The 26,765-nt window shown below is 42.8% G+C and overlaps 1 protein-coding gene and 1 long non-coding RNA gene across 2 annotated transcripts in view; both read left to right on the forward strand.

The window, feature by feature from the left end:
* Window positions 1-6,117: 6,117 nt before the first annotated feature.
* Window positions 6,118-26,765, forward strand: part of crybg2 (crystallin beta-gamma domain containing 2) — a 37,438-nt gene continuing 16,790 nt past the window's right edge. The window contains exons 1-2 of the mRNA XM_042077669.1: window positions 6,118-6,770; window positions 23,522-25,517. Of these exons, the coding sequence (XP_041933603.1) occupies window positions 6,157-6,770; window positions 23,522-25,517 (2,610 nt within the window). The 5' untranslated portion in view covers window positions 6,118-6,156. The remainder of the gene's footprint in view (window positions 6,771-23,521; window positions 25,518-26,765) is intronic.
* LOC121696280 lies at window positions 7,288-16,682 on the forward strand. The gene is made up of 3 exons (XR_006026276.1): window positions 7,288-7,449; window positions 10,048-10,054; window positions 16,670-16,682. It is a non-coding gene; the product is annotated as an uncharacterized LOC121696280 (long non-coding RNA).

The raw sequence follows: 26,765 nt of genomic DNA on the forward strand, positions 1-26,765 counted from the left end.
TTAGTGGCTAAGTTAGAAGCACACGCTAGCTTAACTTAGTTAAACATTAGCTTACTGCATGTTAGTGTTTTCTCCAGTGGTGCTCAGACCTAATGCAATGCGTAGGCTAAGCATTTGAAATTTCACATAGCAGTCACATACCTTGAAAATTAACTTTATTAGTTTAACAGTTGAATTGAAAACCGAATTATCTGTAGTCTCCTTATTTCATGCGACTGCTTAACCAGAGCACTTATTAGACATTCTCTGGCTTAACAAACTGTTTCAACAATGTTTTCTTCTACGCGATTCACGCGAAATTGTCGTGAAGCTTCTGCACAGCGGCGCCATCGACTGGTCTGGCATATGCACTACAGCACATTTAGCCGGTTACACCTCTGTGTGTACACGCGAGGTTTTTTCTTGCCGGAGACGTTAAAGGTGTGAAAGCGGTACGAGAAAATCCACCCGGCGGTGTCGTGTAAACGGCCTCTTAGTGTTTACAACTGACATTTCAAAGATTATTAGGTGGATCAAAACCACAGGGAGGATTTGCCTAACCATTAGCAAAACAAACATAATATTAAAATACCTCCAGTGATTAGCCTAGCCATAGCCTATTTTCAAGTGGCCTAATAACGAAAATCTGAGAGATTATCTTCCTGTAACTGTCATACTAATGTTGTACAGTAACTGGATTATCGTGTTAGCTGGTGAAGATGGCTGACTTTGCAGCTGGAGTTAACATACTGTAGCAACCTCCTTCTGTTGTAGACCTGTTCAGCCTGCACGTCTGCTTAACACAGTTTAATTTTAAATGTGACGCGATATGACAGCATTTGAAGTGTCAGGTCCTCTGTAGCTAATACCCACAGAGTAACATGAGTAAGGGCAGCAATAAACTAGATGTACCGCATAGCGGTACAAAATATGACCGCCTCGCAGTCCTGCATATTCTCTTCGCAAAAATAAATCATGCTTGTCAATTTGTCAACATCTCCTACTCATGTGCATGTAATTGAGTGTGTGCATTTGTGAGTTTGCTTTTGTTTATAAGAGAGTGTGTGGGTGTGTCTCTGTGTGTGTGACTCTGTGTGTGTGCATGTGCGTATGCGTGCCTGTGTTTGTGTGTTTATGTGTGTGTGTGTGTGTGTGTGTTTGCATGCCCATGCGTATGCGTGCCTGTGTGTGTGTGTTTATGTGTCTGCATTCATGTGGGTGGGTGTTTGTGCATGTGTGTGTGTGCGTGTGCTTGCCTGTCTGTATGTGTTTATGTGTGTGTGTACTTGCCTGTCTGTATGTGTGCGACTGTGCGTGCGTGTGTGTGTGTGTGTGTGTGCATGTGCGTGTGTGCATGTGCGCGCATGTACTTTATGTGTGCAAATCACAAATGAGTGGGTATGGGTTAGGTTCATGCGGGCTCTTGAGACTAACATACCATAAATATTTTGTCTTTGTTGGGTGCAATGGTTCAGGTAGGGCTAGTTATTTAGGGGAGTGGCCACCAAGTTTCATGTTCCCTGGTGTTTCCCGGGAATCACTGACCAAAATTGATGACGGTAAAATAAAAAAAAATATTTCTTTTTTATATTCTAAATTACTTGTTGTCCTGATTCTTCCTGTGGATCATAGTGGGCACTGAGGAAGCAATAATTTCATCGCTAGTTTTTTATTACTATTTCAATTGTTTCATATCAAAATTCACTACTTAATTATGTGTTTTATGTAGTTTGTCGAGGACTGGTTCAGACACGTCACATCCATAACGTGAAACCGTCACATCCATAACGCCAGTTTTTCCTACATAATGCATTACGAAAATGACGCATAGTTTCAAAAACACACTTTTTGTGTTTGAGTTTGTAGAAAACCTGTAATCTCTCACAAAAGTGTGTCCATTTCATGTCACATCCATAACGCTGATAAAATGCCTTTTATTCTTAGGATGAAATTGATTATATGGCATTTGAGGATTTCTCAGTATTCAGAGGACAGAGGTTGCATTAAAAGTTATGCAAATGAATTCACTGATACTAATTTTGCCCCCACTCTAAGGCATTTTGTTTACCAATATAAGTCCAATTGTCACATCCATAACGCTGGAACTGCCCATATGCTTTGTTTAAGGTTCCCACAGGTCCATAAAAATTCAGGTTTCAAAAACATAGATGTGGGTCAATTTATACATCTTGTGTAGAAAAGAAGGAGACCACATAATCTGCCTTCATTGTTAGACCATGGTTGAGAAGTGTTGTAAAAACTCTCAGTGTTGTATAGTAATTAGCCCTGATCCATGTCTCAAACTTTGGATTTGGATATTTAACAAGGTGTGGGACATAATCTGCCACAGGTTAGTGATCAACGTTTCTGACCATAATTCCTTTTCTCTTTCTATCACTCTGAATCACTCACTCAGTGACTCTGTTTCTCTCTGTATTTGTTTAGAAAGCACTCCATGCCTCAATAAGTGACCTCCAGAAACCGAAGAAATTTGGCACGTTTTTGTTCAGCTGGAAGAAAAAGAAGGGCGGTGCTGCAGCAGATCTCCCTCAGCAAACATCGGCGTCAGAGGTCTGCATGGCCAGTGAGGAGCAAGGGGAGGAGGCGCAGGCTAATTTGATAGTATCTGACCCAGGGGAGGCCTCGGGGACAACACAAGTGCGAGCAGAGCCAACCAAACTCACTCAGGGTCGTACTAACCCTCTGTCTACTCACACTTACCAATCCCAAGTCCAGGATTCATTGGCCGTCCCCACTCCCACAGAGAAAACAGTGGAGAGTTTTTCGCTCCAGCTAGAGGAGAGTTTTAGTGACCAAGCTAACATTGTTCCTCCTGCCTGGATGACCGTCAACACTTGGGGAAACATTACAGACAGACCCACTGGTCCTGTTCATGAGGATGACAGGGAGCCTTCTCTCCCCCATACTGGCCCTCTACAGGCTGAGGTTCCTGAATACAAAATGGTCTCCTCTGAGAGTAAACTTGCTGCTCTGCCATGTAAGGCTGTCCTTCCACTGACAAGATGTGAAATAGTAGAGGCCAATAGCACCAACATGGGTGAATGGATGACAGGTACAACTCTAGCTCAACCAGAGTCCTCTGGTCTCTCATCTAGTGAGTCACTTAGCTCTGCCACTCTAACCGAAACCAGAGCCTGCACTGGTAGTCCCTCTGACCAAATCGGTCACACTGAGTTCGGCGTCGGCATAGTTACTTCCAACAATGGCCAGAGTCTCACAAAACCTGGCCCCTCTGCCAAGCTTGTCTCTGATGTTACTGTTCTAAATGCTGACATCAGCATTCCCAAAACAGACATTACTGATGTAGCTGCTAACAGCACTTCTAACTCTGCAGAAGTTCCTACTGACATGATTTTTTCAAATAATGACACCACCATGTTGGAATGTGAAATCATTGAGACCACAGCGGACAACACCGCTCCGGATCCTGACGTAATCAATAATGCTAATAGCACTGACATCAGCATTCCCGATGCTGACATCACTCTTACATCTGCTGACATCACTGTTACCACCTCTGACACCACAGAGCTTCTCAGTGCTGATGTCACAGTTCCTAACCCTACCATGTCCTGTCCTAGCACTGAAATCACTCCTGCCACCACTGACATTAATATTCCCAATATTTCCACTGTTGGCCAAAGTCTCATAAAGCCCTGCACCTCTGATGGTGACAAGCTTGTCACTGATGTCGCTATTCTAAACACAGACGTTGTCATTCCAAAAGCAGACTGTTATGATGAAATTGCTATCAATAATAGCACTTCTACTGCAGAACTTGCCGCTGACGTGATTTCTCCCAGTGCTGACACCTTGATCCCAGAACTTGAAATCACTGAGCCCACTGCTTGCATCACCGCTCCAAATCCTGACAAAAACGGTTATGCAATCAGCACTGACATCAGCATTCTTAAGGCAAACATCACTGATACAACTGCAAGCAGCATTTCTTACTCTGCAGAAATTGCTGCTGACACGATTTCTCCAAATAATGACACCCTGGCAGAATGTGAAACCACTGAGACCACTGCTGACATCACTACTCTTGATGCTGACATAATAAATAATGTTATCAGCAGTGATATCAGCATTCCCAACGTTACCACTGTTACCACCTCTGACACCATAGAAGAGCTTCTCAGTGCTAATATTACAGTTCCTAACCCTACCACGTACTCCCCTAGCACTGAAATCACTCCTGCCACCACTGACATTAATATTCCTAATATTTCCGTTGTTGAGCCTATTGTTCCCAATGCTGACTCCACATCCGATGATAATGACAACTCTTTTGTTGCTGCCAACATCACCAGTCCAGAAAGTGAAATTCCAGTTGTCTTGTCAGACATCCCATTTCCCAGTGATACAGATATCTCCAGTACTGATGTCACCTACACTGAAGCTGACACCTCTGATAGTACTGCTGACACTGACCTGACTTCTTCTGTTAACCACAGTGATATCACCCATCCTAATGATGACACCATGCCTCTGCCCGAAGAGCCTTTAAAGCTTAGCTCTGCAAATGTAATTTCTGCCCCTACTTCTTATGTCAGTGGAAATGATTTTGAAACTGAAACATGTCCCAGTAAATTGCCTCAGCATAATCTCTGTGTACTTGACCCTTCAAACCCTGAATGTCCAGGCTCTGAACCTGAACCTGCTGGTTTGACCTGCATCCCTCAGGTCACTGACTCTACTCTTTCAGAGTCTGACTGGCCATGCCCAGACCTAACAAGCACCACTGTCTCCAGTGCTCTGGAATGCTCAGATAACTCCAACAACATTAGAAGTAGTTTGGAATCCTTTTCACATTACAATGTACCTGAGGTGGAGAACTCGACCTATGACTCCAGCAATCTACTTTGGAATAAGGAATCAGACCCCCCTCTTTCGCAATGCCCTTCCCCCGATACTAAGACAATTCAAACCAGAGAACTAGTTTCACCTGATATGTATTCCCTGTCAGATCCTTCCATGAATTATCCCCATGCCAACATGCCCTCCAGGTCCACACTTGCCAATATAAACCCCCTCTTCTCTCATACTGTCGCCTCAGAGTCCCATAGCATCTCTACAGTTGAAGTCCAGGTAGTAATGGTGAAAGAACAAGAGAGCACCATGGGGATTGAAAATCACATGGATTATGAAGCTGAGGGTACAGAGACCAGAGCAGGTGCTCCGACAGATCCAAGGAATATGCCTGTGGAAGTGGGCAGAAATGAAGCAAAGGATGGAGAATCAGATGACAAGACCTGCATGACTTCATTGGGTTCCTTGGCAACTGAAGAACGTGTGGAAAACAATGAGAGCTTTGACAAGTCAAGTGGAGTTGATGAACACCTTGCAACACCAGCATTGGAAGACGTAACTGGGTTTGTTGGCATAAAGGGCCAACAGAGTACAAAAGCGCCATCACATGCCAAAACCTTTTTTGAAGAGAGCATGGAGGCGCCGACTGACATATGCAATGTTGATAAAACACAGGTGGGGATTGAGGATGCTGTCACTGGTCAAAAAACAGTGCTTGTGGATGTAGCCATAGCAGACGCTGCACAATATAGCAAGACAGAATTAGCTTCTCTGACAGATCTGAAAGCTACTGAATGTCATGTGCCTAGTCCTCAGAGGAACAGCTTTGCGGGAGAGAAAATAAGTTATGCTGCAAATCCACTGATGAGTGACAAAGCAGAAGGCGTTGATGGACATCAGGATGTGGTAATCACCAACATTCCTCAGTGTTTTAACATAGAGCTAGACACTGTCTGTTCTGAACATGCAGTTGATGCCCCCAGAGTTGTCCCCCAGAGTTTCGACGAAAAGCAAAATAGACAAACAGAAGATGCATTCAGTGGTGTAATGGACAAAAGGATTGAGGTCAGGCCAAGGGAAACCACTATGGTCAGCCAGGTGGAGGTGAGTGAATCTATTGTGCCTGTGCAAGTGCATCAGAGAGATATTGACCCAAAGGAAATCCCAGAAAAAATGTGTAACAATAATTGCTCAATGGATGAAGAGAGCCATATACAACAGGAAGTTTTGTTACAAATAATTGGGGAGATGAAACAAGAGGAGGTAGAAGGGGGGAGGCCTGTGCACAGCTCTCTCGTTCTTCCATGGGAACCAGCCACACCGGTCGCTCAGGTGTGCGAAGCAATGGAATGTGACCCCACCCCTCCTTCCCAGGAACCCGGAAAGGAGAGGGTGGGGGGAGTGTCACTCAACAGTTGCTGCCTGGCAGCGTTCTCTGACTCTGGGACAAAGCCCCTCCCCCAAGCCCGGGGTAAGATAACAGAAAATGAGTGTAGTGTGGCGGGGGCAGAATCCACCAATAACCTGCCCGAGACCCACCCCAGGCCCACACACCTCACCGGCCGCGCAGCAGACGCTGACCAAACACCCCCCGCAAACACGCGACTCCCTGACACCGAAAAACAAACACACCGACACATGGAGGCAGAAACACACACGCAGCAAGCAGGCACACAAAAAACACCCATCGCCGCTAGTGCAGACACACTCCCTGCCACAGGAGCAGTAGGGCAGGGCAGCCTTGAACAGCCCACACAGTGGCAGGGTGAAGCGCCCAGCACCACACCCAGGCACGCTGCCATTACTACAGAGGCTTCAAGCTTGGCGCTCCTCAGAACTGACCCTGGGACAGAGGCTGCCGTCCCCTGCATGGTTGAGCCTGGAAGCAGTGCATTCTCAGATGGGCTGGCGGGCACAACTCCTCACCTGACAGACACTGGACTCCCAAAGCAGCACAGGTAAGGCATCAAGTTTGTTAGCTATCACTTATATGCACTGTCATGGATCAATACACATTAGATGCTGTCACTGGCAGTTAAAACTGCATCTGGAGTTTCAATATTTTAGTATTTGTCAATATTTTAATAGTTTAATAGTTTAATTAAATTCTGTTGCATTTTTCTGTAAATGGTCTGTAAAGGGCTGATTTTCAAGTACTCATGAAATGGGAGTGAGGTGTTTTCGGTAACACTTTATTTTAAGGTTCACATGTTAGCCACCAATACATACCTAATTAATACCTGTATTAGTGACTTGTAAGGCATGTGTTAGGCAACATTAACCATTTGTTAAGTGTGTATTCACAAATTTCTTGTTCATGATGAATTAGGCCTTTATTATTGATATAATCTTAATAATGACCTTGTAAGCCTTGATCTCTACATACTAATTAGTAGTAACAAAATAGAATATGCATAACCTACTTGTATACTGTCTCAATAAATCCCAAATAGTAGGAGAACAGTTGTAGAATACGCAAGTGTATGGCTCAACCTCATTGCTGCATTTCACTGCCCAGGTTGCTGTGTGAAATAGCACTTAATAACTGGGAGATTGGCTCCCATTCTAAAGTGGAAACTGGTTCCTTGGTAGCAAGCACATTATCATCAGTAATACCTCTGCAGAATGTACTTATTAGTCATGAATTGGTTCCATATTCTAAAGTCAGGCATTATTATTATTAAGAATTATATGATGGGAACAGTCTAGACTATACTGTAACTCCTGGTCAATGCAGACATTCTTTACCCTTAATACATTGCTAGTGCATACATTGTTCATTCAAAATATGGTCCCTGTTCTAAAGTAGAGGCTGGGAAAAGAAAAGAATAGAAAAGAAGATGAGAAAAGTGACAGCACTGACAATGTTTATTTAACAAGTTCTGTAAACATGTTACATTGTACTCTCAATGAGCTCACAAAGCACAAAAAGACTAGCAAAAGCTAGTTTTAACTAGAATTGACAGGATAAAAACACGTCTTTTAAACAAATAAAAAGGGCAAAAGAATTGTCATTCAACACATCTGTGGTGGTCTTCTTTGAAACGGGACCCACCTACCACATATCAAAAACTTGTACACAGCAGGCCTATTTGCCTGAAAACTACAGTAGCAGTAAAGAAATCACACAAAAGAACATTTGCTATTTACTTGCCAGAGTGGACTAGTATTTTATCAGTATTGGGAGAAGGTATCCCCTTGCCTTTAGGTCCTCAATGGACTTCTTAATATCTGCTGTAACATGACTGCTGCACCCAGCCTCTACTATAGTACAGGGACCATATTTTGAATGAACAATGTATGCACTAGCAATGTATTAAGGGTAAAGAATGTCTGCATTGACCAGGAGTTATAGTCTAGACAGTTCCCATTATATAATTCTTAATAATAATAATGCCTGACTTTAGAATATGGAACCAATTCATGACTAATAAGTACATTCTGCAGAGGTATTACTGATGATAATGTGCTTGCTACCAAGGAACCAGTTTCCACTTTAGAATGGGAGCCAATCTCCCAGTTATTAAGTGCTATTTCACACAGCAACCTGGGCAGTGAAATGCAGCAATGAGGTTGAGCCATACACTTGCTTATTCTACAACTGTTCTCCTACTATTTGGGATTTATTCACAGTATACAAGTAGGTTATGCATATTCTATTTTGTTACTTACTACTAATTAGTATGTAGAGATCAAGGCTTACAAGGTCATTATTAAGATTATATCAATAATAAAGGCCTAATTCGTCATGAACAAGAAATGTGTGAATACACACCTAACAAATGGTTAATGTTGCCTAACACATGCCTTACAAGTCACTAATACAGGTATTAATTAGGTATGTATTGGTGGCTAACATGTGAACCTTAAAATAAAGTGTTACCGTGTTTTCCCAGTTTAAGCATGTTTTGTAAAGACCCCTTGATGTTTCATACAGTGCTATTGATGTTCTGTGTGAAATGTGTGTGAGGCACAGGACTCTCACACTACCTTCAAGCAAGTCATCTGATAAACAATGACATTTTATGTGTTTTGGCTGCAAAATTAGCTTACTTTTGACCTTGTTATGAGGGAGCATGTCATTGGAATTCTCGCGCATGTATGTGCATTTTCACTACACTCACATGTCATGAAGTCTATCACCTGTCAGATTGTGTAAATTCAGCAACTCTAATCTTCATCGAGAGTGGCGTATGCATCGGTGTATGCATTCAGGTTTTATGAGCGGGACTTTGGCCTCCTTGGGAGTGGGCAAAGCTAGTTTTATGACCCCACAGGCGTTGTATCTCCAAAGTACAGAGAGTGGGTCACAACTGAGGGTAGATATTATATGATAGGCTGGTGAATTAGGTTTGGGCCCAATAAAGAATGCCAAAGGTGCAGCCTCACCCTTTGATGGATGCGCATGCTTGGATGCACCCCGAGGAGCTTGAGGGTTGTCCTTCGAGGGATGGGCACCGGCACAGTCAGATGATGTGTCATGGCTAAGCAGCTGATGAGTCCAAAGAGTTTTTTTACTGATGCATGAAGAGAAATATGTTCCTTTCATGAAATACCTGATACAAAGATACAGCTGATAGATATTCTATTCCTATGCAGTGATAAGAATAACCTGGGCTTTGGGTGTGGATACATTATATGGTTTTTTGAGTTGGTTTCAATTTTACTACGGTAGGCTTTTCAAGCCTTTTTTTCAGTTCAAAGCATTAAAGGTACACTATGCAAGATTTTCACCTTTACGTACTGTAGCCCATTTGATGGTAAACGAACTTGGCACATTTTTCACCTAGCATAGCTATACAGCATAGATGTAGCGAGTCACAAACTGAGAAAACCAGCCATGCAACTTCAAGAACAGCAGCCCGACAAATCTTGTGATGCCTGTTGTTAATCTTTCACCTCCACAACAAAAGCATTTCCATTAACATCAGAGTAAAATATAAATATATCACGACTCTAGAGGGAGCTCTACAGTAGCCAAAAATACCTAAACCTACATAGTTACATTACATTACATTACATTTGGCTGACGCATTTTTAGCCAAAGCGACTATCAACATCGTAAACAGTTTAAGTTTTAAAGCAATTCTCAACAATTTTAGGACAATTTAAAAAACGGTAGAGTACAGTAAGAATAAGTGCATCAGTGAGTGCTGTTTTTAACAGTTACGTGTTAGTTCAAGACGGCTGGTAAGTGCTAGGATCAGCAAGACTTGTTGTAAGTGGTGCTATGAGAGGAGATGTTCTCTAAAGAGCTGGGTCTTCAGGAGGTTTTTGAAAATGGAGAGGGATGTCCCTACCCTTGTAGGAACTGGCAGTGTGTTCCACCAACGAGGAACAACAGATGAGAAAAGTTTGTATTGGCCTGAGCGTACCGGTGGTAGAGCTAGACGTCATTCGTCTGAGGAGCGCAGCGGTCTAGAGGTAGCGTATGTCTGTATGAGGGCATTCAAGTAGGCGGGAGCAGAACCGGAGACTACTTTGTAGGCAAGCGTTAGAGCCTTGAATTTGATGCGGGTCACCATAGGTAGTCAGTGTAGCTGGATGAGCAGCGGGGTAACATCTGCCCTTATGGGTTGGTTGTAGACCAGGCGTGCCGCCGCGTTCTGGATCATCTGAAGGGGTATATAGTATACCATAGTATACCTTTAATACCAACTATTGAAGTGCCCATATTGGATTTTGATCTCTGCAATATAGGGACCACAGATACGACGTAGAGAAAGTATCTGTTATGATATAGGAGAGGTGGAAATCTGTGGAAATTCTTTTAATGATATCGTCAACATTTCACATCCAATCAACATTCATCAACTAAACTCACAATGACAACTCACTGAGATCTCCAGCCATACATCCACCAAGTATGATGTTGATGACAGGAACAGTGGCAGAGATATGTGAAAAGCATGCATGCACAGTCACACACACACACACACACACACAACAATAGCTGCACCGTTGCATCACAAGTAATGTATTATTCATAAATCCTTATGTAGTCGGATTGTGAAAGTGTCAGTATCAGAAATGTAAAGAATTGATATGGCATGATTTCTTTGATTTCCAGTTTTGGAGGACTACTTTCTTAGCGACAGTTAGAGAGATGAGTAAGGGGTTTTTGAAGTGTTGCGTAATGTGGATTTCAGAAATCACTGTGTTGCGTTTTGTGTCCACTCTGGTGCATACGGGGCTCCCGTAACACAGTAGAGATCGCTACTCCTGTTGGTGTTCGTCTTCGGACTGTGATAATATCACAGGGTAAAAGAGGAAGTATCTTTTAGTGTGGGTGTCTGGTGCGGGGGCCCCTTTTCGACGGGTTTAGGCTGTACAAGAGGATTGACTTGATGGAGAGGCTCTCCCTATCTGAATCAAAATCCCTAATTTGGGGTTTAGGGGCTAAGGAAAATAGACCACTTCAGAGTCTCTCTCTATCTCTTAGTCGCTATTCCCTGTTCCCTTCGACTCGTACTTCAAAATGTGGTTAACTTCACTAAAAGAGGAAGAAATTCAGAGCTGTATTTGCCATAGTTGTTTGTCATCAAAATCTGAGAGGTAAAAACTCACTACAGACATTCGTCTGTCTGTCTAGATCGGAGGGAAGATCAACTACCCTATTATTTTGGGAGCTTTTGCCAGCTTAATTGAAATTAAGGCTCTTTTTAAATGACAGTTCTTGTAACATATAAGAACTTCAATTGACCACAACGGATCTATAACAATTTAGATTCTATCCATAAATACACTTGTATTTATGAAACAGATTTCTGTATCCTCGCTTGGGTGCGATGTGCATTTAGACCACATTGGGTCCTAGACTTTAGCTTCACAAACAATTTGACGCGCCAAATAAATTTGCTAACAAAGCCTTTTTGTTTTTTTGTCTGCCCTGGAGCATAGGACTTTCCTTCCCGAATGCTTGGCTGAGTTCACTACTCCTGTGTATGTCAGTGCAGTATGTTTTTTGCCCATATACAGTGTCCTAGAAAGTAGCCCTCAAACGGACGCCTTACTTACCCGGAGCGAAGTCAAATCTTTGGAGCAAAGGCCCTATTGCAAGGCATCCGGGGTTCTCAGGAGAGGCAGAAAATTTCGAAAAAAGATGCTAGACGGTCTTTTTACAAACTCCTAATCAAAGGTTAGGATTTTGACTTTTATTAAATACAATCAAAAAATACAAGGATACAAGAAGAACAAAGAACCCTGAACAAGGGGCCGTTCTCTTTTTATACCCCTCGAGAGGTCAGGCAGAACATGTTAAAGTTTGGTATTATGTCTTACCATGAAATATTGGTTCTGCTTTTTTTTTTGTTTAGTTGCCAGTCAGCTTTTTGTTTTGCTGACAAACAGTTTCTTACAGCTGGTACATTATGTTCTTAGATTCTGTCTTTACATTTTGTTCAAAGCACATCTCATTTAGCATAACACACTTTAATTCTAACACAATCTTTTTATATCTAAGCAAACACATTTTATGTTTCAAGTAAATATTCCTTAAGTCTCAGCAAAACAGTTTTATAAGTCAAAAAAGTTTATAAGCAAACTTTCTTTTATGTTTAAGAAAAAGAACTCTCTAAATTTAAGCAAAATTATAACAGGTTATTCTATCAAAAATAATTTATGCTTTTAATTAAGAAAACACACTTCATTTCTAAGCTTCTAAGTTTTTAAAGATTATAAGTCTAACTTGTTTCACACTGGTTGTCTATCATTATCTTGCCGCATTTGCACATTTTTATTTGACTAAAAATATTTTAATAGCAAATTATGATTCTCATTATTAATTATTAGCACATCTTCACATTTATATAGTCACGCTACAACTGGAAAAACTTAATCACAGAATATATTACAATAGAAAAACATCATGCACATAGAGAGAAGCAAATGTCAGCCTTTGAAAACACCTGGTCCCCTTTTCTATCATTTTTAAATTCAACAAAACCATAACCCCAAGCCCCCCCCCCCCCCCCCCCCTTCCTTGCCCCCCTCTCTGTCTTTATCTGTTTGTTTGTTTGATTGGTTGATTGATTGATTAATTAATCAATTGTTTAAAAATTATTTATTTTATTTAACTTTATTTCCTCCTTTCCCCCCTACATTCACCACTCTACATATAGACCCCAAAGATTCTAGCAAAAAATATGTTAGCAAAAAAGGTTCTAGCAAAAAATATGTTAGGTTAGTTTATCAACCATCTCTGAGTTTAGAGCCTCTGAGAACAGGTGGCTGTGCACAAGAGCTTTGAGGAGACAGTGACAGATCACGAACAAAGCTATTTTTGTCTTTATTTGTTTCGTTGGAAAATACAATTTCAATGTCGGAATGTTAGGGAGACAGGTGGCTTCTAGAAAATGGGTTCAAAACTTACATCGCTGAATGTAGGGCTAAGGGATTGGTCATATTCAGTGAAAATGTTAATTTCTCCCATAGGAATACATAGACACTGGACCTCCCGCTAGACTCCTAAATGGGCGTGACAGCTTCGAACCCCACGTCACAACGTGCCAGAATTTACCCTCTTATGAATCGTCTCGCTTTATCAACCGTCTCTGTAGACCCTTTCAAGAGAGTTCCATTATCAGCATCATAGTTGGCCCCACAAGACTTCCTTTTTAACATTCCATATGTTATCTTAATGCAGAGGAAGTAGATTGGGAACCAAATAGAATGTTCAAGCATTGTTTTTGTTTTTATTGTTGAAAGGGTCCATAGACACACACTAGCAACACCCAAACATAGCATGTTGCCAAAGCCCTTTCCCATGACCCGATCATGACCACTCACAGACCTTTCTACTCAATTACAAAGAACTGAGTCCCGTCCTGTCAGTTCTGTCATTGTCCTGTTCCACTGTCTGTCTCCGTGTCTGTCTGTCTGTTTGTCTGTCTATCTGTCTGTCTCTCCGTCTCACTTGTCTATCTGTTACCTTGTTGCGTTTCATGTGTTTGATGTTTCACTTCACATGGTGCTATATGATTCCAGGGTCACATTAATGGTTGAGGTAGGACAAATTGTATTTGCATTTGAAAAATATATTACTTAATTAAAAATAAAGTTGTCCTCCGAAGAGGGGGGGTGGTGGGCCAAAAAAAAAAAAAAAAATGAAATGTAAAGAATTGTTTTCACTATCAAGTATAGTTTGACTAGTATGTTGATGGAGTAATGGGCGGGTCTAATTGTCGATTGACGGCCATGACAAGTCATGGGCCTTATCAGCTGGTGCATCTGAACCCACACCTTACAGAAAGACGTTTGTCATGTCAGTTTTGTCTGTCAGCTACCTGACCCCCTTAGACTCACCCACACAAAAAAGAGAAAGAAAAGGCAATGGGACAGAGAGGGCTTATGTCTGAATGTCTTCCTAGTTTTAATATCATTTGAAGTTTCAAAGTCACTTTCTCTTCCGCCCTCCCTTAGAATATATTTATATACGATTGTCGTCAATATGTTTATATGCAGAATGACCTTGTGCCCGAGTGCAACTGACTTGATTAATTAAAAGTACAGTCCACAATTCTAATCCCATACAAGTCAAGTTTCTAAAACTCGTGGTCCCCTAGCTGTCCATGCACTGTTTGCACTCAAAAAGACTAATCCAGTGCAGGCTTAAACATAGAAGCCTGGGTCGAGCATTAAACATCTTAGCCAATCAACACAGTGCTTCAGAAGCATAGAAGGGAGATGTAATTTGATTGGCTGTTGAGCTCATATATCAACAACCTTTTGGGAAGCTGAAGCAAAATCTTTAGCCTACCTTTAACCAAATCTTTATCTTTAACTTTCAGCTATGAATGCAGAGCTTACATTGGACACAACACAGTGAATGGTAGTGATTTTATGAAAGATCCATTCTGTGTGTATAACAAATCACTCACAGCAGTGGCATTGTGCCTCTGCGAACTGGTGCTTCAGGTATTGCTCAACTCCTTGCAGTAACAACAGAGACATTGTATTGCTACTTGTGTGCTGGTCTGGTATGGTGTATAAAACCACAACTAATTCAGGTTGCTGGTTGGTGAGACATTGCTATTAGCCATTTGTGCAAAGTCAGCATACTTGAGTTATGAAACGACGTGGGAAAGGCATCTAATTGCTCATCATGCAAATCTCTGGGCTGTGCACCCTCAGGGTTGTGCACCCAAGGCTCGCATTTATAAAGGTGCTCTAGTCTATGTTTAGCAGACACTTTTGTTCAAAGAGACACAGCAGCGGGTTCAGGAAGTACTCATAATCATACTGCATTCCGTTGCCTTTGTACTTGTACTCTGCACAATGACAATAAAGTTGAATCTAAAATCTAAAAAAAAAAAGAATTTTGCTGCAAATTTGTAAATTAAAACAATTTACATTAAAGGTGCAGTCAGCGATTGTGCAGGAAGTCGTGTTTGTTTATGTTTATATTTAAATTTATTAGCAATTTAAATAAGCAACACACAAAACACCATACATTATATTTTGACCAAAGACTAAAGGAAACATACCAGAGAGTAGCTCACCCCTCCCTACCTTTAATTTCCCCTTGGGGATCAATAAAGTATCTATCTATCCTCCCTCCCTATTTCCAGAGAAACTCCACGAATGGTTTTGTTTTTGTTTGTTAGCCTGGGCTGCCTATGGAAACCATTTTTTACTGTGTACAGAATGGGAAGCTTGTGGTCATGAGATGATTGCTGGATGTGACAAAAAAAATGTTATGGGTTTGAAATTGAGTAAAAATACTGACTGCGCCTTTAAATATTTTCAGTCTGTTTCAAAAGTTTTTTTCATTTTTTCTTTTTATTATTTATTTTGGACTGGGGGTTAATTCATGCCATAATGACCAAAGTAGAATAACCCAAAGCAGAAACAAAAACATAAAGCAACTGTTTCCATTATGTCCACTAGATGGCATGCAAGGCATGGTAATGTTAGCATCCCCAGGAAGGCTGCTTTGTTGGTTCATTGGTTGGGCATTCAGGCTGCTGGCAGTATATATGCCACTGTGAAGGAGGCATTATGGATCCCTGGTATGTGGCCAGTTTCTGACTGCCTCCAGCCAATTGTGCATTGCTGTTGTATCCAGTGTCATGTTATGTAATGTTATATAGGCTTGTTATATATCTACTAACCAGGCAATGTTTCACAACTCTCGCAAGATGTATCCTGGTCAACGAGACCTGCAGTTGCCAGGCTGGTTTTCCGATGCGGGTCGCTAATCAGCTATGCTCTATGGCTAAGTTAGGTGAATGACTCCAATATTACAATTTTGTTTACCATCAAATTCGCTTTGAAGCTGTTATGTTAAAGTAAAACACTTGCATAGTGCTGCTTCAAGTTTTGTATTAATCTTTTATGCCAGCAATAGCAGGTGCTATTTTTTATACATTATGTGATAGTGTTTCAACTCATAGTTACAGTTTTTCTCAGTCACTTTGGTGCATTTCTCAAATCATCATTTAATTTTTTCCACAACAGTTGTTTCTCAAAACAGCAAGAGACTGGATATGTGTATGTTTTTACCATACAGTTTTACTGTACTGTTTGTACTGAAATTTGTTGACAGACATTGCCACAGCATAAAGAAATCAGCACTGTGCAAAAGAAAAGTGTCAAATTTACTGTAAAACATAGAAAACACCTTATGACAACTAGTTCTACACTTTTGTATTTAACGACTCAAGCGATGCAGGCCTATTTGTTTTATAGGACTATTTGCCTTATTCACCTAGTGGCCAGAACGAGGCTACAGGGTACACTTGCCATTACACCTCAGTGCAGCAGATGGTGGTAATGCACTCCGTTTGCAAACTGCCAAAAAAAAATAAAGCTCATCAAAAAAGAAGAAAGGGTTCGCTGGCCTGTTCTTCTTCTTCAGTGAGTTTTTTTTGGCAGTTTGCAAACGGAGTGCATTACCTCCACCATCTGCTGGACTGAGGTGTAATGCCAAGTGTACCCTGTAGCCTCGCTCTGGCCGCCGGGTGAATAAGGCTAATTCAGCATAGAATAGTGCATTTCAGCAACAGAGGGCATATTGACCAACATCATAGTAGCCATTTTAATGTAAAAAACAGCAGACATTAGCAATTAGACATTGCATGGAAAAACTAAAACATTTGCTGTTGTTCAAGATGGGGAGAAATTGCTTTTAAGATGTGCACAAGAGATACAATTCTGATCTGAGAAATCTACCAAAGTGACTGAGATGAAACTGTAAGCATATTGCAATATTCAGATATTCATCTGTAATTGGTTCAGACTCTTTTTGGAGAATGTGAACCTCAACTAGTGGTCATGGGGAACCCATTTGTTAGTCTGAAACAACAAACGGAGATTTCCTCTTCCACCCACAGAGGGCAGTAGTGTGATATAATCCTTGTGCATAATCATTTAGTGAGTTTGTAAGTCCTGTTAGGACTTCAGTCTTGCCAAGCACATCCCCTCACAGAGGTTAAAGAGAAATTATAATGTTAGTGTGAAGGGGAAAAAAACGTAGCCTTTAACAAATTAACAATTGCTTTAACAAATGTCAGATATAAAGTCACACAGGAAAGGCCTTAAAGGCAGTTAGGACAAAAACCGTGCGTGTGAGAGAGAGCGACATTTTTGTGAGATGAAATACAACATGAACAAAAATTTGAATAACTACAGATCCACACATGCACAAACACATATTCATATACAACCTCAAGCTTACAAAAAACACAGACACAGACACACACACACACACACACACAGATCATTCCTCACCTGGCTAACATTTTTGTGAGCACTACTGAGGGGGACCTTGTGTGTCCAAATTCTCTTAGCGCCAATGGATTGCCCAGATTGTGGGTGGATGATCCTGTGTTGACAGTGAGACAATGATTAAGGCCTTCTTTTCTGACCTTCTGAGGACAACACTGTTGACTCTGGCTGCATTTACCACCAGTGTGACACACTGTCACAAACACACACACACACACACACACACACAGAAAGATTGTTTTAGAACTGTCTCTGTTAGGTGGACAGATCGGCAGTCTTCATTCACACATAGGATACGGCTGGAATGAGAGGAATACATTGGAACCCAAGTTTCAGTATACAAACAGCGTTTGAGAATGTCAACAGCTCACATTATCCCCGCCTGAAAAACAGCACCTGTTTGTCGGCACCTGTGTCGTGCGAGATCTACACCTCTGATCCGTGCCTCTGCAGAGTTGCTGGCAGATATCTGATGAGGTGGGTTCACTGAAGGCTGTGTTGCTCAGCGATGCCCTGTGGAACTCAGACGGGAACACAGGACTGTGTTCTCTCTCCGCATGCTTGCAGGATTAGAAGTGTTTACAAAGCATTCTAGAGTTTTTGAGTTATACAGTTATTCTGCCATGCGAGATGGAAAAGTACTAGATAGGAAACGGTAGACGTGAGAGTGTGTGAGAGTAAGAGACGGAGACAGAGAAACACAAGTAGGAGGAGAGAGAAAGTGACAGAAAAAAAGGTTCCCGTCAAAGAAATATTATAGTAATTTGCCATATGAGTCATCTGGTGTCCTTTAATCCCTCTTACGGTAGATCACACCTTTGGATGGCTAAACTGGGATGGGCAGGTGTGGGATGGAATAGTAGGCTATCTCAAATATATGGGAGGGAAGATACTCAGTAGCAGCGCCAAGTGCCAGTCAACTGGCACACCAAAAGACATCATATGCAACTGTTATCAGAGTCATGCTTGAGTCAAGTAAATGACAACAATACAGAAAGAGCAGAGCACACTGCACGATATGAATGTCCTCAGATGAAAGGTCATCAGGTCATATGTCATGACATATAAGTTGTGTGAGTAAGAGGAAGTGTTTTACCTCTATTGACACCAGGATGAGAGATGACTGGCTAGAACGGTCAGTTCATTGGCTGATTTGTGAGAACGTTCAGTGTTAACCATCTCTGCTCTGAGCATGAAAGCAAGATGTACTGTAGGTTATAACACAATGTCACTCCATTTTTTGTGAGTGCTCCCAGTTCACTGGACACTACCCATTATCTTGGGCAGCCCTGATACATTCGTCATTCTGCTGGTCCTGCGGTCCTCAAAACCTGACGGCAAATGCCAAGGGCAAATTTCAACCACCTGTATTCTAGTGTTTTCTTTCTGGTGGTAATTGTTTTGTGGTAGTTGATGGTGATTGTGATTTCCATACTGTCACACTGGTCCATTTTTGAATGTCTCCTGAAATCTAAGATAGTGAGTTATGGGGTGGTAGGAAGAGCATGGTAGAGAGTTGTGGCCATGATTGCATGCTCAGGCACAGTGTTTAGTATGCCTGTAGAAAGTTGACCTTTAATTTGCATGTTCTCACAGATTCATGTGGAATGTGGGCTAATCCATCTAGGCCTTGAGGCTAGCAGGAGTGGCTGCTGAGGCAGTTTAGCAGACTAGGCTGTAGGATGGTGTGACCTTCTTTTGGGGCACTACATGATCTATTCTGTATAGAACAGAGAGTACAAAGCATTCTCATTTGACAAAATTGCCTTTATATCACTGAGCCCAGTATCACTTCCAATTTGTTTGCAAAGATGTCATCATCGTTGTCGTCATCGTCAACATCATCGTCATCGTCATCGTCATCATCAGTTGAAGTTTCTATTAAAAAGTAGATAGAAGTCATCTTTCCTAGTCAATTGGATTGTTTTAAGATGTGTTCAGTGTCTGAAGTACTGTAAGTAAAGTGAAGTAACACTCCATAGCCCAAATCTCATATGCTCATCCTGTAGCTTCCTAAACTGTCAGCTGATGTTGCAGATTTGAATTTGTTTGAAAATGTCTCCCGAGCTACAAACCATGTTAAATGTAACAGGGTCATTGAACCAGTTTTATGTCAATCCTTCCATAAAACACAAAGTGTTATGCCCAAGAGGAGCATGAACGATACAATATGATATGATACAACTTTATTTGTCAGTTTTTGCTGAAATTCTTTTTGCATCCCTGGGCAGCTCATTTAAGGATAGGAGGACAGAAACAATACATACATGTAAGACATATAGTAGCATCAATAGACAGGCATGTACTGTACATGTACAGTACAATACGTACAATACATGTAGGACATAAATCATCAACAGACAAACATGAAACTTAGCCACACATGACAGTATCAACAGACAAACATGAGACATAGCCACAAATGACAGTATCAAGCATGACAGAAGACAAAGCATACAAATATTACAAAGAGCAAACAAGCATTGTTTGAATCAACCAGTCAGTTTACAGTACACTTTCACTTTGGTTGGAATGTATGGCGCATTTGAATAAAGACTGTTGATGAAGTCGCTCTTGCTAAATTTCAGTATTGTCTCAGTGTGGGCAGTTCTAGCCAGTGTTGCACCACAAACCACTAATTACTGAAAATCATTTTATGGCCCGGCAAGTTGGGACACATACAAGAGCTATCTAAAAGTCAAATATGCATAGTGTATATGGTCTCTGTTCTCTTAGTTGTACTTCAGTAAAACTACATAAAATGCAATATAAAACATAAAACAGTTTGCAAGGAGTACAGGGAGGGTATAAAACAGGGTGTCCCTAAACATAAAATCCTTAGCATGCATTACTTCTAAAACCTTCGTCTAACTAATTATCTCTTAAATTTCACTGCGGGATTGCGGGTATTGCGCATAATTTGTTCAAGTCCCGCAACTCTAGCCATCATAATGCGAGAAATTCCCGCATACACTTTTACAGCCTGTCTGATGACGTTAATATAGCCTAATCATTAAGTGGCGTGAATGCGGTGCTATTGACCGGACTGATCAACTACCGAGTTGAATTGAACATAGCCTCATGCAGACGCACACACACACGGAGAGAGAGAGAGAGAGAGAGAGAGAGAGAGAACCACTTTGCGTTTACGCAAATAGGCTACGCTACCATGGCAAACTTTTACATCTGGAAAGAGCTCCTTGGTAACTATCCTGCTAGCTCAGTCAGGTCACGTCAACACTTGATCCCAGAAAGATTGTCTTCGACATGTTAGTTTTTTCAACATTTATTGTATCTAATGACATAGAAAACATAATGATTTGCATACACATACCGCACTGTGCACAACTTTTATTCACTAGCGACTATAGCCTAAAACCGTCAGGTTGAAGGGGGGCTAATTACTACATAGAATTACTCTCACGTATTTTCTTAAAGTGACAGGCACTCAATTACACCTACTCATCAGCAATGTGCACTCAATTGGACCTACACACCACATTAAAGATATGCCTAAGTGTTATAGGTTAAACGTCAATATGAGGCATTCAAATTACTAAATATGTTTAGCTACTAGTAATTACTAGTAAAATGCTATACTTTAAAAATATGCATTATTAAATAAATACACTCTATATGAATTCAAAAATATATGATAGAAACATATCACATAAGCTATCATTTTCAGTGTGTGTTTGTGTGTGTGGAGAGAGTCAAGCAGAATCTAGGATGTCCACTGTTGTGAATGATCCCACTACAGTATATATTACTGATGACGTCAGGGTGGTGGGGGCCCCAAAATCAAACACTTTTTTTAAAAAAGTATCGAAGTATTGAAATCGCAATTCTTGACTTGGTATCAGAATCGACCCCCCCTCCCCCCCAAATTGTGTAAGTCCCCCCTACATTAATAACCTAAGGGGGGAATTCCCCCCCATTTTGAAAAATGAATTTTAAGCCCTGTGTCTGGACTACCAGACAACTTTGTTACTCATGTGGAATTGTTCTCTTTTGTGTCTTTCCGTGCATTTATTAAATACAAGACCACCTTAATCTGTGTTGCTTTACAGCACACACGGTTGGGCAGTTTTTCTTTTGTTGTTGTTGTTGTTAAAAAGGAATTTGGTATGGTGACTACACTGTAATCATCATTATTTCGTAATGCTCACATTTTGGCAGACACTGCACGATATGTTGCATTAAAGGTTATGTGAGTAGTGTGTGTGGAAAATGTTGACCTTCAAAGAATGCAGCACTCCTATTAAAGCCTTAGTGTGGTAGGTTTCATTCTACTGAACAGGTTTTGTTTTTGTGGAATTATTGTCTGAATCTAACATTTGTGAGTCATTTCTGACTCACAAACGTTGTGACTTCTGATTTGTCCTTCCATCAGATCCTCCCCCACAAGGGAAGAAAGGCCAGTTTCACGCCCCACTCTCTCTCTCCTCAGAAAGTCTGCAACTCTTTGACTTTGACCCAAGCCCTAGTCCGGGAAACCCAAGCATCCTGACGTATTGTACCGTGTAAGAGTTGAATGAACTGGGTTGGGTAATGAGATGGGCTGGTGTCCATAATTAGAAGTTTTGGGGACGTGTTTGTCTAGGTGTGTGCATGTGTACGGGAAGTTAGACTTAGGAAATATGCTTAGATGTCATATGACAACTTTGATGATGTGATGTGCCATAGACTAGCCCATGTGTATGTGAAAGTTTGGTGTGTTAAATATTGCAGTGATTGCTTTTGCTGTTTGTCACTGTATGGACTGTAGCTCTCAAATCACTTTGAAGTAGCTTACAATTAAATATGTAACATTTGCTGTTGTGCACAATGTATGAGGAACAGGGTTTGAACAGAGACTTTCTAATGAGGAAACACAGCTCTCAAAGAATCTCCCATAGAAATGTATGGGGTTAGTTCGTAACGCAAACATGGCAGTCATCTGCACATATTCTGCCCCTTCCGCTGCCAAAAGTTGACATGGGAATACATTGTGCCAATGATGTGTTTTGATCTCGCAGCTGGAGCGAGGTTGGTGTGTCGTGATTCGTGAAGCATTGCACACGCGCAGTTCTATCCGAAATAGATGCCCGATAAGTTCCCAAAAAGCATTGCAATATGGCCGCTGAGTGGAGGGACTTGCCTAAATGGACTTTGTTTTGAAGACAAATTTGGTCTTCAAATGGGAGTGTCAGACTATTGATGTGAGGAAAGATGGAGGAAAATCAGGTCCCATCATTCCTTTAAAATACATTTGCTGTGATCCTACAATAGAATGCAGTTTTATTCAACACAAATTAGGACATGTCATCTATTCTGATTAGATCATGTAAGACATAGGCCTGCCGTACATTCTTATTACATAAGACAAGTGTGTGTTATGTCTTATTGAACTAATCAGCAGGGCCTAAATGGAGAGGAGAGAAGATTATTCCCATCCATAGTCGTTTTGGACGGATTTCCAAAAAGTGAAGCATTGCTGTTATCATCTCCAGAGACAGATAGAGAGACTGAAAAGATTCCATAAACCATTTTGTGTCATAATAATTGTATTCACAGCAAAGCGGGTACAACCTAAGGGTAGACAGAAGAGATTGCATAACCATAACCTTGGCTCAGAAAACTGCCAAAACCTGATAGACAAAGAGATTAGCACTTTCTGTAAGTGCTTTACATGTAAATGTAAATGTAATTACTGTTATTGATTGATTGATTGATTGTTGACCTTTCAGTTCATGCTGTTGTTCTTTTTCTCAGCTTTTTCTACTGCTTCTCTTTTTCTCTTATTATTTCCACTATTTTTCCATCTTCTGCACTCTTCTCTTCCACTCCACTGTTCTTTCTGTCTGGCTCTATTTCTGACTATCATCTTTTCTTTCTCTCTCTCTCTCTCTCTCTCTCTCTCCATCTGCCTATCTATTTACCTATCTACCTACTCGTCTGTCTAACTCTATTTGTTGATCGATTTTTGTCTTTCTCTCTGCAGGCCTGTAATAATAGTCCATGGTGCAGCAGGTCCAACTGAATACCAGACATCTGCGGACACAACACACTCCTCCACCATGGAAGTGTCCAAAGCCACATTCTCCTTCAGCTCCTTCTCTACCCCCGAAACCAAAGACTTGTCCACATCGCAAGTCCCCAACACATACACCTTCAGCTCCTCATCTATACCCGAAAACAGAGATGGAAAACAGTGCTACAAAGTCTCCATCGCTGGCATTCCGGAGGCCCCAGAGCGCACCATACGCTACTTTGAACCAAGCTCCCCGACTGTGTCAAACAACGAGGCCTCGGACCGCTGGAAGACACGCTACAGTTACCAGTACCGTCCGAACACAGGAACCGGAGCAGTACCTCTCACCGAGACCCTAGACTACCATCAACAAGGAGTCTCTTCCCCCTCCTACTCCTTCTCCTCCCCCTCCACTGTCACCGACGCTCTCCCCCTGGAGCTGGCCCGTTACACCCCGCACCGGTTCACCTCCGAGGAGAGGGAGCAACCTGAGATGCAGCCAACCTCCCCCGCTCTGCCAAGTTCCCCCGGCAACCAGAGGAGCTGGCTGAGCGACAGGGCTGAAGTCCAGCCCAGCGAGCTAGGTGGGAGGAGCTGGGCGGGGCCTGCGCTGACACCTGCAGGGGAGAGCGGTGCAGAGGGAGGGAGAGAGTCGGAGAGTGTGCTGGAGCGCGGAGGAGACAGAGCGTTATATTCAGGCTCCGACGTGCCTCTGTTCACTGACCGCAGCAGCAGCGGTGTTGGTCCTACCTCTCCGACCGTGCAGCCGGACGACTACAGCGGCGTGTTCAAGGCCACGCGCGTGGAGATCACACCCTCCTCCTCCCCCACCTCCTCCTTCTCCTCCTCCTTCTCCTCCTCTTCCTTTTCCGCCGGCAGTGCCTCCTCCACTGCCATCAGCACAAGCCCTGTCAGTCCTCAGGAGCCAGTCTCCCCACACCTGGAGACTCTGATGGACACTCTGAAGACCATGGAGAAGACATCCAGGGTGAGGAGCTCCCGCCTCAGCGGGGCGCCCTCTCTTCCCCCCATCAAGGAGGACATCCCGGACAGCCCTGCCAAGGAGCCGTCCACCGCCTCGAGCGTCCCCGCCAGCAGAACCTCCGACAGCAGCATGCTCTTCTCTTCCAATCTGAACGGCAACGTCCCGGTCAGCCTGCCGGCCAACCTGGGCCTGAACTGGAACACGACCAAGGACATGCGCTCGCCGCTGACCCTCATGAAGCTCCAGCAGCAGCAGATCGGCCACAACATGCCGCTCAGGGCCTCCACGGCGTCCAGCATCGTCATGCGCGGTTCCTCCTTCGGCGAGGAGGACACCTCTCAGCTCCACCAGCTCAACCAGCTGAATGGCAATGGCGGGATGATGAGCCCCTCCAGGCTGGACAATAGCCTCATCTTCAGCTCCGGCTACCAGCCGCAGCAACATGCCTTCCAGTCCCAGCAGCAGGCCTTCCAGTCTATGGAGAACGGCCTGCAAGCCCAGCGGTCACTCTTCCGCACGGGCTCACTCCCCGAGACGGGCACCATGGGGGGCCACGAGCGCATCAGCTCGGCGCAGCTCGGCCTGGGGGGCATGCAGAGCGGCGGGCACGTGCAGGCCAACCACAACCTCAACACGTCACGCATCGAGCGCCTGTCCTTTCTCGCCTCGCCCGCCAGCTCCACCACCCTGGACGGGTACACTGACCGCATGAGCATGCCGCCGCAGCAGCTAAGCCCGCTGGCCGACATGCACATCGGCCTGGGCCAGGCCAGTCAGCAGGTGAACCCCCTGGACAGCAGGCATCACCTCGGCCTCCAGCGCAGCTACAGTAGTGACAGCCCGCTGGGCTCCACTGTAGGATCGTCCTTCTTCAACGACCTCAACAACGGCCGTGGTCAGCAGGCTCACCAGCAGGTTCAGCCGGAACCCGAGCCACCCAAGCAACCACCCCCCAAATACAGAGCCTTCCCTGATGCCTATGTAAGTCCAGTTCAAAACACAGTGTGTGTGTGTGTGTGTGTGTGTGTGTGTGTTTTGTCAGTGGGTATTTTGGTTGGTAGAAGTTGGACTTTTCAAGAACACAAGTGTGGGTTGTAAAAGTATGCAGGGTGAACCTTGAGTGAGTGGCTCACTGAAAAGCAATGCAAAAGTTTCGGAGGAGATGTCGTAGACCAATATGCAAATCCCTACTATGCTGGTCCCTGTCAACCAGGAAGTCAGTGTGCAAATATGTGTGTGTTTTTTTTCCGTCCATCTGTTGTCTGTTGCGATTTGACAACAGATGAGATGAATGAGAGAAACAAAGTGAGAAGAGTGAAAACAGAAACAGAGAGAGAGAGAGAGAGAGAGAGAGAGAGAGAGCATAGAAGCTCTTTGGTGTTTTAACTTTCCAGACGTTCTGCCCCTCCACCAGCTAACTCAGTCTCTGCTCTCCGACACTCGACACCTCTGTAAGGGCTGAACAGGCTTTCTGGTAACACTTCGGCTTGGCCACGTCACAATGAAGCCTGAGGGGCCGGGTAGCATTACTGCCTCCCTCATGCAACATTCATGGCCCTCACACCCCCTGTGGGGATAGCAGTCCCAGCATGGCATTCCAGATCTGGATGCATTCTAAATTCTGATTCTTGGGCTCTGTCCCCCATCCCTTTGCAAATGCCACCAAGCTTTTGCAAGTCAAATGTGAGATATTTACAGTGGCTATGTAGACAGTGAGGTTGGTCAACTGTAAGGGTTTGGTTAAGTAGACAAAGTAAATGTTTTTTTAGGGTGGATCAGTCTGTGTAACTGAAGTTTCCATCATAACTACAGGCACACGGTAAATTACTCAGTTTATGACAGCATACACTTTAAATGAGGTATTTTGCTACTGGAGGCCCTAGTTCTTATTTAATGGTTTCCGTGGTGTAAAGGAAAGGATGTGTAATTTATGACGTTTGTTGTCATTTCAAACAGCAATATGAGACTTGTTTGAGATGGCAGTAGTCTCCAACTGTGTATGTACCAAAAGTGATTACAGTTGTCAGTTTTGTTTGATGTTCTACAGGCTATTAGAACAAAGCACATACTTGTACAGACACATTAAAGCTGGGATTTTTGGAACCACAATATATTTGTCAGAGGAACCCTCTGGAATGTGATATCTTTGAGAACTGCAAGGTTGCCACGTGAATAATGATTATACAGGTGCACTGATATCATTCACTTGATGATTTCCCTTCCCTTGAT

Source organism: Alosa sapidissima, chromosome 21, assembly GCF_018492685.1.
Source record: "Alosa sapidissima isolate fAloSap1 chromosome 21, fAloSap1.pri, whole genome shotgun sequence".
NCBI lineage: Eukaryota > Metazoa > Chordata > Actinopteri > Clupeiformes > Clupeidae > Alosa > Alosa sapidissima.